The sequence below is a fragment of the Diabrotica undecimpunctata genome, chromosome 4, assembly GCF_040954645.1.
Source record: "Diabrotica undecimpunctata isolate CICGRU chromosome 4, icDiaUnde3, whole genome shotgun sequence".
Taxonomy (NCBI): Eukaryota; Metazoa; Arthropoda; class Insecta; order Coleoptera; family Chrysomelidae; genus Diabrotica; species Diabrotica undecimpunctata.
In genome coordinates, this window is record NC_092806.1 from 153,004,182 (window position 1) to 153,024,520 (window position 20,339).

Sequence of the window (20,339 nt, forward strand, 5' to 3'; positions counted from 1 at the left end):
TGATTGCACCTAATTAACATTCAATGTACCAAATAATGATGGTGTTGACAAGCCAATTAAATACGCTCTTCCTAATGCAACTGTTGCCAAAACCAATTTGAGCCTATTATAAATTTCATTCGTAAGTGATATCTATGATAACTTCGTTACGATAACATCGGACGAGTAATTTCTACTAATTGTTAGTTCAAACCTAATCGTTTGCGTTGGTTTCATCATTACGAATGAAACAATAAAATATCATAAAAAAATTACTGTAGTAGAAATACCATGGTCGACAGTTTTATGTTCGTAGCGCCGGAATAACAAGGGAGCTGTGGGGTCTGTCTGTTAGCAGGAAATTCCACGATGTATACAGATGAGTAGAACAGCTATGTCTAAATATGAAATACACCTAAATATGAAAAACACACTTCTTATTACGCCTTCTTCCGAAGTTAGGAGATCCAGTTGGCAATTGTAGTCTCCATGAATTCTGACGTCTTCAAGTTGGCGTCAATTGGTGCCACTCCAAGATTTTCACAGTATACTTATTCTTAATGTTGTGTCCTACGCAGCTCTTAGTAGGACACAATGCCCGACTGAAGGATAAAAGATGGAACCACGAAATAAAACAATTGAGACCATGGTTAGGAAAGAGAAGCAGAGGAAGACTACAAATGAGATGAACTGATGACATTAAAAAAATCGGAAGACACAACTGGAAGCAAGTGGCACAAAATAGAAAACATTGGATTTATTTGGGGGAGGTCTATGTCCAAAGTTGGATTACTTAAGGCTGAAAAGAGAGAGAGAGCCTTTTTGGTCACTCCTCTCATCCATATAAGCATTCTCAGTTCCGCCACGTGCATTCGTTATTCCTCTTTCTTTTTAACTGCTCAACATTCAGTTTCATACATCATATACGTCTTATTGCAGTTGTATAGAATTTTCCCTTCAGTTTAATAGGAATCTTCCTGTCACGGGAAACACACTAGCCTCTTCCGTCTACTTCATCCATTCCATCCCAATTTTATGGAAGATAAAGGAGATTCTATAGAGATTAAAGATTTTGAGAAAAATTACGTTTTTAAAAATGGCGGACAGTTATCTTCGGATCTAGTCGGTTGATTTAAATAAACCTAGATACATTTTGGTTGTTTTGATTTTCTCTAAGATAGTTTACCAGAATTTGACCAAAAAATAATACAATTTTTGAGACTGAAAAAAGTCGAAAAAAAGTTCAATTTTTCGACAGTTTTTTCAAATGTCCGCCATTTTGATTTATTTCATTCTCCTCTCAAACATGGAGACAAATCGGACTCGGAAAATTACAGAGGAATTAATTTATTAATCACAACACTAAAATGAACAACCAAAGTGATAACAAATAAATTGGATGAAATTATAACACTAGCAGAAGAACAACAAGGTTTTAGGTCGGGAAGATCATGCACCGACGCTATATTTATAATGAGGAAAGTGCAAGAGGAATCATTAGAATACAACAAACCGGCATATCTATGTTTCGTGGACCTTACAAAGGCATTTGATCGGATCAAATTAAAGGAAGTTATCCACTTATTGTACGCAACAGAGATATCTCTAGGAATAAGCAAAACGATCGAAAATATCTACCAAAACAACACAATAAAAGTAAAAGTAGAATAAGAACTAACTGACCCTATTGCAGCTGGCAATGGGATAAGACATTGAGATTCTATGAGTCCTCTATTGGTTAACCTTATTATGGATGAAATTTTAACAAAAGTAAAACTAAAAAAGGATACCAAATGGGAGAAAAACAACTTAAAATAATCTGATATGCAGACGACGCAATACTCTCTCAAAGTGAAGATGATGTACAACGTATGTTGCACAAATTGAATATAACCGAGGGAAAATTTAACATGTTAATTTCCCCAAAAAAGACAAAATGCATGGTTACAACAGAAAATTTACTAAGATGTAAATTGGAGCTAGAACGTCAGATGATAGAACAAGTGATGGAGTTTAAATATCTAGGCATTACATTATCTAGCTACGGAAAGCTCGAAACTGATGTGGAAGATCGAATGAATAAAGCAAACAAAGCCGCAGGTTGCCTGAATGAAACAATATGGGGAAATAAAAATATCGGGAAAGAAATGAAAGGCAAAATTTACAAAACAGTCATCATACCAATAATGAGATACGCGGTAGAAACACGACCTGACACAGAGAGGACAAAAAGGATGTTAGAAACAGCAGAGATGAAAACACTTGAAACAAATGAAAAATTTATGGGAAAACATTATGGGACAGAGCTAGAAGTACAGATATACGACGTAGATGCAAGTTGGAGAACATCAAGAACTGGGTAAGAAATAGAAGAGTAGAATGGAACGATCATATAAGCAGAATAATAACAAATGGAGTAGTAAAGACGACAAAAGACGGTTCCCCGTTCCCCAATAGAAAGACGGTCAGTAGGAAGACCACGAAAACGATGGAACGACAACTTACTGGAGGGATATTGAAAAACAGACAGAGTCATATCTACATAAAAAGAAGAAGTAATTAAATTGGTATTTACAAATAACCTTTCAGCTAAAAACAGCTGTCTTAAATGTAGAGGGCTTCCATATATCCACTTAAGAAAGGGTGGGTATATGTGGATTTAAGCACACCTAAAACCAACCGCAGAGATACGTATCGAATGCGGTCTACTTCTTTAACCCAGTGTTTGGGGCGGACATTATACTGGAGATAAAGACACCACAGCCGATTTATCGGGAGTAACTTGAAATCTTTAATTAAACAATACAATTATCTTGCAATACACACAAAACCCTTTTAGTGAATCAATACATTTTTCGTATAAATTTTTGACAGTGTATAGACAAAAATCGTATTCATACTATACGATATTAAAAGTATGCCTTTACCATGCAGATTCATAGTGCATAGACTAAACAGAGAACGACTAAGGACACAGTCTTGGGGTAAAACTTGATGAGCTATTCTTGGACCGATCAATACATTATTGCACCGAATAAATACCTGTCTATGAACGAATATATAGAACACTTTCATGAATAACTGAATATCAGTTCTTAAATGCATCATGCAGTCCATAGTTCCTTTTTTCCTCGGAAAGTCATACTGAGATAGTGAAAATAAATTTTTGTTTTCACACCACCATTCTAGTCTACTTTTTACAATTCGTTTCAATGTTTTTTTAGCAAGCAAGATATAGAAAGAAATAGAACTTAAGGCATACTTTACTTTAGGTATAGGAGTAGCCAAGCAATGTTTAATAAGAGAACCATTATTTATTGTAAGTCAAATTTTATATATTTTGCACAAATAACGATGGCAATTTCGGACAGATTTATTAGCATGATATAGAAACTTCTCATTGACCGATACCTTCAGTTATAGATATTTTCATCTCACTTACTTTGTGTGTTTAAATTTAGACGGTCGTACTCTTTTCAGTGTCTTTTTTAGAAGGTTTTTTCCACATCAGATTGGAATATGAAGAGAACAATGTCAAAACATTGAAATTGGTCCAAACTATGTATATCAAAAACTAGCGAAACTTGAAGCTAAAAGAGTTTTCTTGTTGGAATGCCGTAGGATAAATCTCCTTTTTCGATAACCTCAATTTACAGTGAAATTTTGATTTTCATTCGTTTTCGAGCTATAGCGATAATAACACAAAGTTGTAACTTAACATTGATTTAATGTTAAATTTTCTATAATAAATTTTCAAAAATACCGCCACTGTAAGCATTTTCCGCTTCGTCTATGAAGATTCAACGTTGCTATCCTGATTGCGTCATGGCTTTCTCTAATAGTGACTAAAACATTTCTAATGCGTCGAATTATTGCATCCCGAGTGTCGACTTTTACCTTGTAAACTTCACTTTTGAACTAGCCCCGTAAAAAGGAGTCTGATGGTGTTAGGTCTGGAGACCTTGGAGGCCAACTAAAAGGGCCACTGCGATAAATCCAACGCTTTGGAAATTTTGTGTTTAAACGTTGCATGATCTGACGAGCAAATGTGCAAAGCAAATACATTTGTATTCTGATGTTTAGTGGAACGTACTGTATGAGTCCTAGCAATTCATTCAGTAAAAAATCCAAGTACTTCCCTCCTGTAAGGCGGTTCTCAAAAATAAAAGGGCAAATTATATAACCCTCGATCACACTAGACGTTTACGTATTTATATAATTACATATTTCCGACAAATTTTTATTTTATCCAATTTTGCTGAAGAACGGAGTAATTCAGAATTATTTTCTGCAGTAAACTGATTACCTTTGAATTTTCTTTTCATTGTATGCTTATTTCAATGCATCCCTTACTTCGAATGCCTTTTAAATGACCACCAAATCCATGCCTTTTTTTTCCAATTTTCAAAACAATAATAATTGTCGATAAATTTCAATAATATAAAATAAGTTTTAGAAAGCAATTGTCGAGTTGAAGGTGCACAGGTGAAGCGGGGCGCGCGGTGTTGTATAAGAACGAGCTATAGCTCAGGTGCGTACCGTTATAAATACAGCTAAAACTTCGTTTATATTTCGAATTTCTTAATAAAATTTTAGGACAGTATTTCTATGATAATAAGGAATGTTTTTAAGTAAAAAAACAAAAATCTATTTTTTGAAAATTAAGAAAGTAAAAGTCCCATTAAGGAAACCTTACCATAACAGTTGTGGATTGAAAACTCATATCAATGAATTCAGGACCTAGAATATACATAGTTTATCTGTTTATTTGTTGTATATCTTTTGTAAAACAATGACCGATGTTGGAATTATAATGACTGTTTAATATGTATTCAAAGCCATTGAAAATTACGAGTATTAACGTATTTTGAACTACGATAAATAAAAGCTTTGTAACCAAATAAATAATAGATTGTCACAGAAATGTTTATTAATATTGAGATAAAATTTGAATATATCTTAATGAGAACTTAAATTAACTGTACACTTTAAACAAAAAGATTAAAGGATTAATTTTTGGGTTCAATACAAAGCCATTAGATGCGGATATTAAATGAGCACTCTGTATATTGTAGAATACCTTTAGTGAAATCTCCACTTCAATGCTAGTTCAACCATATACAAAACTTTCGAATTTATTTAGTCGGGAACAATTTAAAAAGATAAAAGAAAAACTTAGAAAGGCCTAATCGTGTCAATAATTTTTTTAATTCAAACTATGAACTGCTAAATTTGAAAATAATAATTAAAAGTTTACTACATTGCTAAATTAATGTCTACCTAATCAAGTGTTCTTATAAACTTATACAACAAGAAGAACGCGGGATAAGGAGCAAACGTAGAAAGAACTCAGGAAGGAGGAAAAACGCGTGCATCGAAGAAAAAAGCGGACCTTGCAAAACCAGAATCTGCAGGAGCTTCAATTACTAAAAGGAAAAAATGAAACTAGAAAGTTCTATAACATCCTAAATAAGACAAGAAAAGAATTCAAACCACGACTGACGATGTGTAGCGACAAAGATGGACATATAGTTAGTACCACTGACGCAGTGCAAAGCAGATGGGTTAAGCACTTCAAAGAACTACTTGGTACCAAAGTGGAAAATGATTCGTTATCCCTAAGGCCAAAAAATAACACCCACTTCAAACCTCCTTGACAAATGACAGAGGAATGGTGCACTGGAATCATACGTCCACTGCACAAAAATGGAGATTTGTTGGAACGTACAAATTATAGGGGTGTAACTCTTCTGAACTCAATATACAAAATATTCTTCCACACCCTGTACAGCCGTTTAAGTACGTACGTGGAAGAACTCTTGCTGAATATCAAAGCGGTTTTAGGCCAGGTGGGTGAACAATTAACCAGATTTTTGCTACATCAAATCTTAGAAAAAACCAATGAATTTAACATTGATACGTTTCATCTCTTTGTGGACTGTCAGCGTAAGATAGCTTTCTAAGATGTAAATTATATGAAGCCATCAATGAACTTAACATTCCCCATAAATTAATATCTTATTAATAATCTGTACCAGTCCAATATAGCAAAAATACGACTAGATCATAAGTTCTCAAACCAATTCAAGACCGAGAGAGGTGTTAGACAAGAATACGTGTTGTCACCACATTTATGGTCAACATGTCATGAGGATGGCTTTAGATGGATGGGCCGGTGGTGTAACAGTGGCTGGTAGGAAAATCTCCAATTTAAGATTTGCTGATGACATTATGCTTGTAGCAGCAAATGAGCAAGAAATGTTTAATCTTCTGCAAAGAGTTTCCACACTATTTAACTGATTGACATGTTACATGAATACCAGGGGCGGACGTAATTTCGGCCGGAAAAAGAGCAGGTACTAAAAGCCGGTAGGTAAATTCGGCCGGAGGTTTTAAGTTGCTTCCTTATCTCATAGGTATTTTCGGCCGCAAATCAAATAAAATAACAGAATGCTTTATATTAAAATATTTCTTTATTTCAATAAAATTATTACATCAACTTATTTCTATAAATTAAGTAAACTATAAATTTTTAAAAAACGTTTTGATGTGATACAGATTTAACGAAATTAATTCTAGAAATATTGTCAGATCGAAGCATATTTACCATGTTTTCGATAAATTTTAGTTTGTTTTTTTACTTGTTTGTCTTTAATTTTTGCTGGAATATTTAAATTTTTTATTTTTAAATATGCATCGATCTGACAATCTTTTAATTTTTCTATAAAAATAAATATAGAAGGGTGACTTGAATAAAAACTAGAATTAAAGTGCGAATGGAATGATTCGCAGGCATTTGTGGTTCTTTTAATTGATGGGTTTTCATATGCCCATATATTTGGTGGAAAATGAGATTCTGGCGCTATGTAGTTTTCTAATAAATAGTCTGCGTATTTATCTATAAGTTTATGGTCCGGTTTGTATGACATGAGATCAAATATGAAACAATCTTCAACTTCAGAGGGGTCTAAATAAGTTAGCCCAAAAGTATGAGTAAGCCATTTGCTTTCCTCGCAGTTTTTATCTTTATACATTTGGGTTAACCCTAATGATTGTATTTTCCTATACCACGCCTGGTGCAAGTGGAATCTACAACCATTTAGTTTGGTTTTGGGAAAGACAACTTTTAATGCGTTATGAATTGCGATTTCAAAATCCACAAATACCTCCTTCGGTTCAAAAACAATATTATAAAGTTCAAAAATTTTAGATTTTACCAACAGAAAAAGTCTCATATATGTGTCACTGGTCTTATTGGGCAACAGACAATACAAAAGAGGAACATAATGCCCATTTTCCAGTCCATGGATGGTAAATAACTGATAAAAATATTTTGTACAATAAGAAAATGTGCCATCCATGTAAATATCTTTCATTTTACATAAACTTATTATATTTGTATGGCAAGAAAAAACAATGATATTATCAGCTGTGCTGTTAATAAACAAAAAATTTTCACCTGTTGTGGTTTTCGGTCCATAACTATCGAGTACAGAATGTACATCGTGAATATCCTTAGGCAGGGCTGGTAAGAGCTTACGGCGGCTGTTGTACAAATTTCTTCTTATTAGACTGACATCTATCGATGACAAATTCTCTGGCAAATGATTTGAAAGAACGCTTTTAATAATTTTTGAAGGTTTCTCCGATATGTCTTCCTCAGCTTTGCGCTTGCATGAAGTCGTCACTATTTTTCTCTCCAACGTAGTTTCATCGGACTCGTGGTTGTGGATTAATTCACTTCTAGTAACTGTGTATTCCGCACCAACAGTGTACAGTTTGGCTAAACATCTTAAATTTTTCTTTATACACCTCCAACGTACTTCACCACTTTTTAATACGTCCTGTTTACAAAACTGAAACTTTTCTACAACTAGTAAGTCACAACCGCGTGAACTCTTAATTACTGAAACAGATGCCATCGTATACAAATAATATATTTTATGCTTTCTATCGACTAGTAGCTTCAAGATAAGTTATAATACTGACTAGCTATAATAATTTTATACCTGTTATTTGTGAATTTTATACATTTAAAGGAATAATCTTAAGTAGGTACAACATAGTTATTAGAATAAAGAGATAAGTAAATTAAAGGTATTTCCGACAGGTACACAGGATTAGGTATTTCCAAATAAATACACAATTAATATTTTACAGAAACTATGAAGCGTAATTACCAATATTTTAATCTCATCGTAAACATCAACCCCTCGGCCGAAATTACCCCTGTCATAAATGGTACCCCTTGATTTATGCAGGTAGGCCAAGGGATTACCGGCCGAAATTACGCCCGCCGGAATACCAGATAGTGGACAGTTTTGTCTATCTCGGGTCTAGTGTAACTAACGATGGTAACTGTGAAGCAGAAGTTCGGAGACGTATTGGTATGCCAAAAAAAAATGCGATGAGTCGCCTAATTAAAGTTTGGAAAGACAGATCTATCTCTCAAAATATCAAGATGAGACTGGTAAATGCCCTCGTATTCTCAATACTTCTATACGGGGCAGAGACTCGGACTCTTCGCGGACACGAGCGTCAAAGAATTGATGCCTTTGAGATGTGGTGCTGGAGAAGAATGCTGTGCATAGCTTGGACAGCTCATAGAACAAACGTTTCCATTCTAAACCAGCTCGAGATTAAAAAAAGAAAAAAGATTAAAAATCCACAATATGTCTGCAGCTATTTTGCAATTTTTCGGTCACGTGGTTCGCAGAGGTGACGATAGTTTGGAGGGATTAGATTACCAAATTAAGAATTCAGTTGGAAACTCTTTCTGCGAAGCAGCTGAAGATATTGACCAATGGGTCACTATCTTCAAAAAATTGTCAAAAAAAGTCAAAAAAGTCAAAAAATTGTTAGGAATATTGAAAGAAATCACGATCCTCCGTAATGGGGAAAAGACAAGAGAGAGATAAATTAATAAATTTAAGACTTGTAAAAACAACTATGACTAAAGTGATTTGCAGAGTACAAATACAAGATGATCTGTCACAAATCTTTGAAACATATGCGGGGTTACGGCACGGAGATGCGCTGGCGTGTCTTCTCTTTATTATAGCATTAGACAAGACTATAAGAGATGCCGAGTTATACAACAAGGGAACAATATTTAATAAGTCAACGCATATTATGGCTTACGCTGACCATTTTGGATGTGATCACACGCACCACACGAGAACTTTTACCGCACAAAATATAAGCCTTAAAATAAACAAGGAAAACAACAAAATTTTGGCGTCGATGCCAAATAACAGAGATGGAGCTAGATATGTCAAACAAAACTTTAGCATAGGTTTAACAAAACTTTATTTTTCAGATATTATGGATTATGAAAAAGAGCAAAAAAAAATTGTTAGCACTTTTTGAAGAAGTTTCGAGGGGTGATGAGTATGATGATGAAGAGGAATCGGGAGAAGATCACGTAGAAGAAAACTTGGGAGGGAACTTGCCATTGGTCCATATTTTTTGGACAAAGATAATAAAATAAAATGGGCTAAGCATACTGCCCATAAGAACGTCAGAATTCGAAGTAAAAATATTGTTCTGCAGCTTCCAGGTTGAAAACAATGTGTCAGACAGAAAACGGATATTTTAATCTATTTGATACTGCAAATACGCAATTTGATACGCAAATAATTGTTGATGGCACCAATACAAAAATAGAAGCAGAAAAGCAGAAGTTCAGTCGCGATTGAGATATTTACCCAACAAACATTGATGAAATTCGTGCCCTTTTAGGTTTATTATATTTTGCAGGTGTAAGAAAGGCAAGTCACCTTAATACAACAGACTTGTTGAAAACGGACGGCACTGGTATAGAGATTTTCCGACTGACAATCAACATCACCAGATTCAGAAATTTACTAAGGTACATGCGAACTGATGATATCAATACAAGGCATGATAGATTTAGTTTGGACAAATTAGCGTTAATAAGAGATCTTATTACCAAGTGGAACGAAAATCAGAAAAAATGTTTCTCTTATTCGCAATACGTAACCGTGGACAAAAATTTGGAGGCTTTTAGAGGACGGTGCTCATTCCAATACATACCAAGCAAACCCAATAGATACAGTATAAAAATATTTGCACTGTCTGATGCGAAGTTATTTTATACCAATAACATGGAAGTATACGTTGGCAAAAACTAAGTGGGTGGTCCTACTATCTAGACACTAGTACCAAGGCAATGGCGGAACGGGCCTGTCAACATCTTTATGGATCTAAGAGAAATATTACCACCGACAATTGGTACACCAACGTTGATCTTGGTATAAGCTTGAAGGAAAATGGTTTAACTCTGTTGGGAACAATACAAGTAAATAGAAGAGAAGCATATTTCTCTAACAATCAAGGACGACCTATTGGCTCTAGTACATTTGAGTTTGGTTCAAGAGGAACACTGGTGTCATATAAACCAGAAAAAAAAAACAAAAACGTTCTGTTATATTCCACTATGCACCATGTGGACGACGTTGATCATGTAACTGGAAAACCGGAAATCATAATAGCATATAACAGCATAAAAACGGTGTTGATACCGTAGATAAATTATGTGCACAATATGATGTGGCACGTTGTAGTAGATGATGGCCTATGGTTGTTAAATGTTACAGCAATAAATTCCTTTGTAACATTCTCCAAATTCCACAAAGACCCGACGAGAAGTTTTGACAAATTTAGCATTTAGCCTTATGTGCAACCACCAGAAGAATCGAAGCCAAAATGTCTATATACCCAAGACGATAAGGATTCCACTAAAGGAGATCTGTCATTTGGATGAAGATGTCGTGTCAGTTCAAAGAACTCCGGGAGCAATTGGGAGGTGTGGTGACTGTGGATGGAGAAAGAATGGAAAGCGAAATATTTTTGTTCGTTTTGTAAAAAGTATCTTTGTTTGGAACATGTAAATCCAACTTGCAATGACTGTAACAATATTCCGGCTTAATTTTATTATTTGTTTTGCCATCTCTTATATTTTTTTATGATAAGTCTTCGTGAAATGTTTTATTTTTGTTTAAGATAGTTCTTGAAGACTGATATGTTCTAATTTTAAATTAATTGTAATTTGTTAAGTAAAAAAGAGAATAAATCAAACTATTACAAAAATTGTGGAATATTTTTTGTGCTACATAAAAACAAAATATGTCAATAATAATAAATAATGTTGAAAAAACTACAACAATGGATCATGTTATTTAAATTTAAACAAAATGCATCCCGAGGACTATTTTTATAACCGGTGTAGTAGACCGTGTGCGACTTCTGATACACAAAATTAAACTGCGTCTACTGAAAGGTTAAAAGTGTCATAAAAAAATATAACCAACAAGTGGAGTTGCAAATACTCAAGGTTACTCCAGCTATTGCCCTTTATAACGCTTTTCCGTTTTCAAAAATTCACTAATTACGTTTTTTCTCTACAGCTTGGACTAATATAAAAAGTTACCTGATCATATTGCCCACGGACTGTCGACTTCAAAAACTGATAATAAGGTAAAAGAGATCCATAACTTGTAGGTCTATTAGCTAACAAATGCACACTTTCAACACTTCTTAGCGAACTCCCGCTACTCGACGATTCAAAATTTGACATCACATCCACAAACGAGAACAACTTCGTCACAAGCCAATTAAAAACACCGAAGAAGCCGGTCATGAATAGATTCTCACTTGATCAGTTAAACTTTTCTATTGTTGTTAACGATAAGAAATCGCCGGTCGATAAATCTGTAAAACACTAGTCCTAAATTTGCTATCTACAAGAATTAATGGAAAAATTCTCGGTAATCCAATGGCCGGAATCTTTTCTAGCATTATCACTAAGACTACAGTTGAAAAATAATCACAATTGGTGTTATTTTTATTGCGTGATTAATGATGTTCAAATAACGCGCACATTTTATTAGGCTTTAAACGGAATTAACAAGACTAAAAACCGAGACATCGATACATGGTTTTTGGTTTTTTTATCAAAACTTGTACATGTTATCACTTATGTTGTGTTAAAGAGTATTTTTAGCCAAAAGAAATATTTAAATACAGGACAGGCCTGGTTTTAATATAGTTTGATGAAGATAATTTTTAAATCTGTTGAGATAGCAATTCAGTCATATTGTGTAGAACAACCACACAATTAGTTGTTATTGTTGTCATAAAAATATGGTTAGACAATTTGTCTAAACTGATTTAGACAATTTGAAGACTATGAAAATATTTTCAAAGGGTATAGCGGGATAAGATGGTCAAGATTGCACCATGCTCGATTCGGTTTTGGGTCTGGCCATTCGAAAGGACATAATTAAAAACTCACTCAGTTGAATTTTCAAGTTTCTAAGTGCCTCTGGGAGTTCGCTATGGGAAAAAACGTATTTAAAAAAAATAATTTTTTTTTAGACGCTGTATTGCTGCAAAAAATCTGAAAACATTCATGAAAGCGTATTTTAATGATACAAAACTGCCTGATTTTTTTCAGATTTTTAGCTTGAAAATTGAGCCCAGAAAAATATTTGAAATTTTCAGTAATATTTTAGGTTATGTCGGAAATTTTTGGCCAACTTTAAAACAATGTTTTTTTATGGGTTTTTCCCGTTCTTTCGAATGGCATAGGTATCATTATCATTTTCAACGTGGAAAATGCCTAAAAATCGAAAAAACTGCCTTTTTTGGTATTTTTCTGAAGTTTTTGACTCATAACCTCAAAAATATACACATCAATTAATGATAATTCATATTTTTATATGTATTCTATTTTTTATAATCGAAATAAACTATTATTTTTTTCCTACAGTATGCTCTAAAAACCGAAAAACCCCGTTTTTCGGCGTTGTTTTTAAGCTTTCGCTATATAACCTCTAAATTCAGTGTATAAATGAATGATAATTTACATTTTCACATGCATCTTTCCCTCCACAATCATTATCAGCTATTCAAAGCATTAGTTTTATCTCACAACATTCTCAAAAACCGAAAACCCCCATTTTCTTCATGTTTTTACTACATAACCTCAAAAGACTCTGAAAAATGAACCATATTTTTGATATCTTTTAAATAATTATTACAGCTGACCGTACGCAGGAAAACAAAATATTTTTTTTATAGGTAAATAAAATTCATATATTTACTAATTAACAATGTATATTTACAATATTCTATTTAATCTAGATACATTGAATGACAGAATAATTACACTTTATTAATCTTCCTCACTATCCTCGTCGATTACCGGATCAATCTCCGTTTCACCAAATATTTCTGAAAGAAATTTAGCTGGTCTAATAATGTCCGATTTGTACCTAGCATTGCTTAAATAATATATAATAGCAGCAACATGTGAGCAGGATCCAACAGTTCTCAATGCATTAGCACAATCGCACGAGTAAAATTGCATTGTAGCCAATAGATTTTGGCTTATACTCAATGTAACATTTATAATTTTTTTTTTTGATATGTCTGGATTGTATCAAAACCTTGAATAATATTCGGTTTCAGTCGGATGTATTCTTAATTAATTTCGTTTCTATCGTTCAATAATTCAACAATAACAATAACGTAGCTAGGTAACATACAGCTTGACCTCACTGGTACTTGGATTCAATCAACGCTGGTACGTACCCGAAAAGAATATTTTGAGATCTCTCTCGGTCATCTCTGGAAAATCAAGAATTTCTCGCGATGTTATCTTGGTTGTCGTCGTACTTCGTCTAGACCACCTTGCTGTTTCAGCTTCTTTAGCCAATGTGTTTCTTTTTAGCCAATCTTTTTCTTCTTAGCCTTCTGTCGTCCATGTTTGGATATAGGCCTCTCACAACTCCTTCCATCGGTCTCTATCCTGAGCAACATATTTCCAATTTGTTCCGGCTATTCTTTTAATGTCATCAACCCATTTCATCTGTGGTCTTCCCCTTGGTCGTTTACTTTCATAAGGTCTCCTTCTTTATCGCTATATAATCTTTTTCCATAACGGTTATTAAGAAAACATGCAATTCTGCAATATGCTCCAGATTTTGGTAACAATTTATTATCCAATTGTTGATGGAGCAGCTTATATTTTTTTCCAAGAATGCCGTGGACAGCTTCTACTACCCATCTTAGTTTCGTAACATAACGAGATGCATTAGCTTCAGCTGTGGATAAACTTGGTCTTTTTCCTTTTAATGCAGGCATCAGAAACTTGAAGCCAAGATCTTCTAAATAGGATACGACGTCTCTAAAGCCCCTATATACAATACAAACATCACCTTTTTTCATAAGTGACCTTATTCCATTTGGATCTTCCAGAACCTTCTTCATGATGCTTGCATCATTTTCTGTAGCTAAGAATGGACCGGTTAGATATACAACAAACCCGTCTGTTGTGCAGATGGTAAACGGCTTGCACAACGGTTTTATCTTCTGTCCCGAATATGATTTTCTTTGATACCAATTATTTCTGCTTTTTTGGTGAGCTAAATAAGCTCCATCGAAAATTAATGTGAGCTGATCATCCGTCAAATTAAATAACGTTATGGCATAAACAGAAGTATGGTTACGGATTAAGTCGTCTCTCACGAGACTTTTTACTCCAAAATATTGTGGCAATACATCTCTCTCGAATGAATTGATTACAGACTCGCAAAAATCAGATACTTAGATCTCATTATCTAGCCCGAAAACTGATGAAATAAAATTATTTGATGATCGAGTTCTTAATTTAACAATAATACTGGTTATTGTTGCCTGTTATTTTAGACACGACACAATTCTGCTGTCAAATTCAAAATCAATTTAAAATAAACACAAAAACAGAGAGCCATTGAACATTTGAGGAAAAGTCCCGCCGAAAAGATAAAGGCCCTAACACGCAAACTGACTAAGAGCGATAAAGAGGATATGGCCCTACACACGCAAACGCACTAAGAGCGATATATAATGAGAGCCCGATTATAACAGATATACATGGCGTTGGTAGTTGTGCCGCGTAATGTCAACTACCGTGCGGCGCAACTATCAACGCCATGTTTTCTGTTACAATCAGGTTCCCTGGATATACGGGATGTAAGGCTAAGACATGAACGCCAAAACAGTTAAGTAAATATAAAATATAAAATAAAAGAATAATGTTATAAGCATGGGTAAAACGCTCTTGTATCTAAGCGGAAGAGTAAGGCATGGACGAGCGTGGTACGAGCTTATGAATGTATATAACAAGGATCTCAAAAGTCATGGAAATATATAGATATGCGTCTGTGTATAAATGTATGTAGATTGTGATATAATATCACGTATATAGATATATTGGCTAGCTTAAAATTCCACAACTTTTGAGTGTACAAGTGCGTTCTAATTCACGATTAATTTTTCGGAATCTTTTGAGGTTATGTAGTAAAAACATGAAGAAAACGGGGTTTTTCGGTTTTTGGAGCATGCTGTAGGAAAAAATAATAGTTTTAATAGCTTATTTCGATCGTAAAGATATATAAGGATACATATAAAAATATGAATTATCTTTAATTTATGTGTATGTTGTTGAGGTTATGAGTCAAAAACTTCAGAAAATGCCAAAAAAGCAGTTTTTTCGATTTTTAGGCATTTTCCACGTTGAAAATGATAAAAATACCTATGCCATTCGCAAGAACGGGAAAAAATACATAAAAAAACATTGTTTTAAAGTTGGCCAAAAATTTCCGACATAACCTAAAATATTACTGAAAATTTCAAATATGTTTCCTGAGCTCAATTTTCAAGCTAAAAATCTGAAAAAAATCACGCAGTTTTGTATTATTAAAATACGCTTTCATGAATTTTTTCAGATTTTTGCAGCAATACAGCGTCTAAAAAGAAATTATTTTTTTTTAATACGTTTTTTTCCATAGCGAACCCCCAGAGGCACTTAGGAACTTGAAAATTTAACTGAGTGAGTTTTTAATTATGTCCTTTCGAATGGCCAGACCCAAAACTGAATCGAGCATGGTGCAATTTTGACTATATTATCCCGCTATAGCCTTTATTCAAAAATGATGGGTCAGCTTTTGAAAATGTGACATGAATTGAGAGATAGAATACTGTGGGTAAATTTTGATGCGCAATAGACCTATAGACCAGTAAAGGAAAAGAGCTGAAAAAATCTTGTTTTAACTATAAAACGTTTGTTATACATTTTAAAGAAAAATGGCTCAAATAAAAGTTATAGATCTTGAAAAGTTCTTTAATTTGCGTGTTTCTAAATTAAAATATATTTACAATTGACCGAGATAATTGCAAGAGACCCTATTTTTGCAGTAATTTATAAATGGTATTAAGTTTTTTTTTTAATAATGACATGTAATATAACTACTTGAATTTATGACAGTTAATGTGTTATTAAAGTGTGCTAAATCTCAGCCAAATCGACCAAATAGTTTGTTATTCAATTTGTTTATACTGGAGAGCGATTATTTAAACAACTGTACAAAGGGTGACTCCAGAGGTACTTAGCAGATCACAATCGGTTCTTAGAGGTTTCAATTTTAAAATATATTAACAAAACTCTACATTTTATTATTTTTATTAAAAAAACCCGTTGAGAAAGGGCTGACTTTTTAGTTTATAAACATTTATAATAACTTATGTCACGCGTTTGTAAGTAGGTTGACTGAAAAGGTAGTGAAAAAACACAATCTTTAAAAAAAGAAAGAACCTTCTATGACCAATAGGAGCCAAGATGTCAATTTTTTTTTAAATCATATTTCCATTGTTTATTTACATTAATTGCTGAAAATTGAATAGGTTATAAAAGAAGATCTAAATTTTATGATCCATTTTACAGATGGCATATACCGAAAAGCTCCGTCCGGATTAGTGATTTATAGTGTGATTATATATGAGTATTTAAGTGATTATATATTTGACATAGTTTTGCTAGCAGTAGCCTACAATATTCTTAAATTTTATGAGTAAAATGCTACCCAGATAAATATGCAAATGAAACACCCATTTTCTTGTTTAGACAGTCTGTCATTGCTTGTTCTTATATCTCCTTTAACATCAAAATTGTTTTAAAGTCATATGCTCTCTCCTCGCACCAACGCATCAAAGTGTTTGCAGCCAATATAGCATCATCCCATTGACGGTGAAAGATTTTTCATCCCGTGCTTCCTGGGTCACGTGTTCTTCAGATTCTGTCATTTCTTTAATTATTTCTACATCTGATAACTCAGCATTGAGATTTCATAAAATTCACTCTTGTAAAGCTTCTCTTGATTCTGATGAATTAGTCATACCGATGCAAATTTGAAGGGCACCATCTAGTACAACTTGCACAGGTGGGTTATTGGGTTCTTTATTAACTTTTATTGGAAGAAGTGGGTTGCTACGCCAAATATTCTTCCACGATTTAATCAGTGTAGTAGGCTTGACTTGCTGCCAGGCAAACGAAGCATTGATAATCGCATCTTTGATGTTAAAGTTTTTCAAAATTGAAGCGATGTCAGCATTAGGTTGACTTATAATATCCACAAGGAGTTGTTTCTTGTAGTGTTCCTTGAGAGTTTTAATAACGTTTTGATCCATAGGCATTGGTCCTTATCAGGATGTCCTGGAGCATTCTTTAACGAGAGCATCTGCAAAAATCGTATTCCGTACCGTTTTTTGAAGTTGTCGAACCATCTTGCGTGTCGGATTGCAAAGCGTCGAAGTATCAGGGATGTGCTGTATTGTGGTAGCTTGACAAAATAATAGGAACTAAGCTATTTTCATCCCCCGGTTAAATCGGAAAATGCTGGAAAAATTAACTAATTATTTTTTTCCATAAAACAGTTGAATTTTACTACTAGTTTTTAAGAAATATTTAAATTTTATTGATTATTGTTTATTATTTATATAACATATACATCGACTTTTTTTTAATAGAATCTATATTTAATTAATGAAATGAATAATCTTTTCAAAATCAAATTCAACAGTAGATGGTTTAGCCATCCCCCTCTAATCCTGCTGTAATCGCCTTAACTGGTTTTCTAAAATACCTAATTTTTTACTACTCAAATATTGACATACCTCTAACATGAATTTGTTTTCAGCTGCTGTAAAGGAGTTCATCTATTCAGTAGCGCACCTAAAATTTGCCTCGGGGGGGTTTTGGTTGGTCACCGAATTTTTTTTTATGATATTACCTCCATTTTCAGTCCTTAAAATGTGTGAGTAACAGTGTCGAAATATTACCCTGGGGGGGGGGGTTAACCCCCAAAACACCCCTGGGTGCGCCACTGTATCTATTGCATTATTTTAACTTCGCCCAAGATCATGTAAATGTAGCAATAACTCCGAAATTATGACATTTAGGTATAGGGAACATTATATAAAAAATAATCAGTATTTCTTAAGGACTTCTAAAGGTAAAAATATACGGAGAGATCCATTTGAAATAAGAAATTTCATTCAGTTTCCAGAAAAACGGAAGATCTGACAACAATGTAAATACCACCATAATATCGGCCGCATTACAAGACCCTTACACACGAAAATCTATAAAAATTGTGCAAGCGGTTTCAGAGATAATTGGGGCGTGAAGATTATTAATGGGCCGGTACTGCCCATCAATTGGAGATAATATAAATTAAGACCATTCTTATTGTATTCTGCTCTTCGTGACATTGAGAGCGATAACCTTTATTAAGCTGCAATCCAACAAATCTAAACAGATCAATCGTCTAAATATACGTGCGTAGTAAACGTTTTTCATCAACGCTAGATTTAGTATTTAATCACTCGCATTTTGAGTTTTTTAAAGTATTTATTCAAGTGTTTTCTTGAAAATTATTAATTTTACTATCGTTAAAATTTTCTTGGTACATAGTACTTGTATCATATTTCTTGCTAAATCAATTTTAAATACATCTATCCATCTATAAAGAATATCGAACATATACTAAAAATAAGTGTAAAGTTATATTCTCATAATGCATCATTATGTTCAATCTGTGCCTCAAATAAAACAATAGATATCTATCAAAAACAATTATTATTATGTATAGACACTTCAAAACAGCAATTAGGTAGAAATATAAAGATTACAATAAAATATTCTGTAATCTTTCAAAATAATATAAATAACTACCTAGAAATATTTTGGTTAAAAATAATTGATCTAGATTCATTATCTGAAACAAAATACCGAGTGAATAATCGACATTTCTTCCCCCAGTTGCGGAAATAATCACAAAAAAGTAGAATAGAGTAAAAAAACAAAGATTACTTGGAAGGAAAAACTGGGTTCTTCTTAGAGAAAAATTTATTGATTGAGGATGTTGAAATTGAACTACACTTATGGGATCGTGAATTTGGGTAACAAAACTAATCTAATCCACTTATAACAAATATTTAGGGACATTACTTATTTATTGAAGTTATACTTCTATACGCGCGCTCCACGTTGGAAATTTGTATGGGAGTGAATCTGTGAAATCATTACATATGTAAGAGAATGAGATAAGAGAGAGACAGAAGATATATTTTCTCTCTCTTCCTCTCTCGAATATAAAAATGTTCCTTTTGTATATATAATTTAATATTATACATATATATTATATAAAGATATATTATATACATATAATATTATACATATATGTAATAAAATATTTATTAATATTATTATTTATGTGATATGTTTTGTATTATTTATTAAATGTTCATAATTATATTAGTCTTTTGTATTTCAAAATAATAATCTCAATAAATCACTGTATGATCCAGAACTGTCAATTTTGAAATACATTTGTGTCATGTCCTCGGTAGTATAGTAGTCAGTATCCCGCCCGTCACGCGGGAGACCGGGGTTCGATTCATAGTCGGGGAGAACTTTTTTATTAATATTATTACATTATTGTCATTTTTAAATACTTATGGATATTGCATTTTAATTTGTATTGTATTATTTTATGGAATTATGTTGCACTGTATTGTAGTGTATTTTTATGTATCTTATTGTCATTTTTAAATACTTATGAATATTGCAGTTTAATTTGTATTGTATTATTATATTAATAACAAAATAAACAATGAATTTTACTTCAGAGTATGTGTAAAAAAATTTTTGCATTCAACTCCTGTCATACATATATGAAAATAAAAATGCCACACCCGTTTTTTTAATATGAAAGATTCTACCATATATAAAATTATAAATATATAAATTGTTACGGTTCTGTAACGATAAAATTTTTAAATAAAATATAATATTAATAAAAAGAAAATAAAGCACGCCGCTGTTCAAATGTTAATAAAGGAATTATTTCTGTGGTCATATCAAGGGGTCTTTTTCTAAAGTGTAAGAATAGTTATCTATTGCATATGATACGAATTAAAGCGAGATGGACATGTCTCGCCCAAATATCAGAACT

General features: G+C 33.1%; 1 protein-coding gene across 11 annotated transcripts in view; it reads right to left on the minus strand.

The window, feature by feature from the left end:
* The window catches only part of Arms (Ankyrin repeat-rich membrane spanning), a 168,671-nt gene that overhangs the window by 87,946 nt on the left and 60,386 nt on the right, over nucleotides 1-20,339 (minus strand). The window contains exon 1 of one of the 11 annotated variants that reach the window (XM_072530594.1): nucleotides 11,432-11,914. The exons of the other annotated variants lie outside the window; for them this stretch is intronic. Coding sequence (XP_072386695.1) covers nucleotides 11,432-11,641 — 210 coding nt within the window. The 5' untranslated portion in view covers nucleotides 11,642-11,914. Of the gene's footprint in view, nucleotides 1-11,431; nucleotides 11,915-20,339 lie in introns of those variants that run through there. 11 annotated transcript variants of the gene reach the window in all.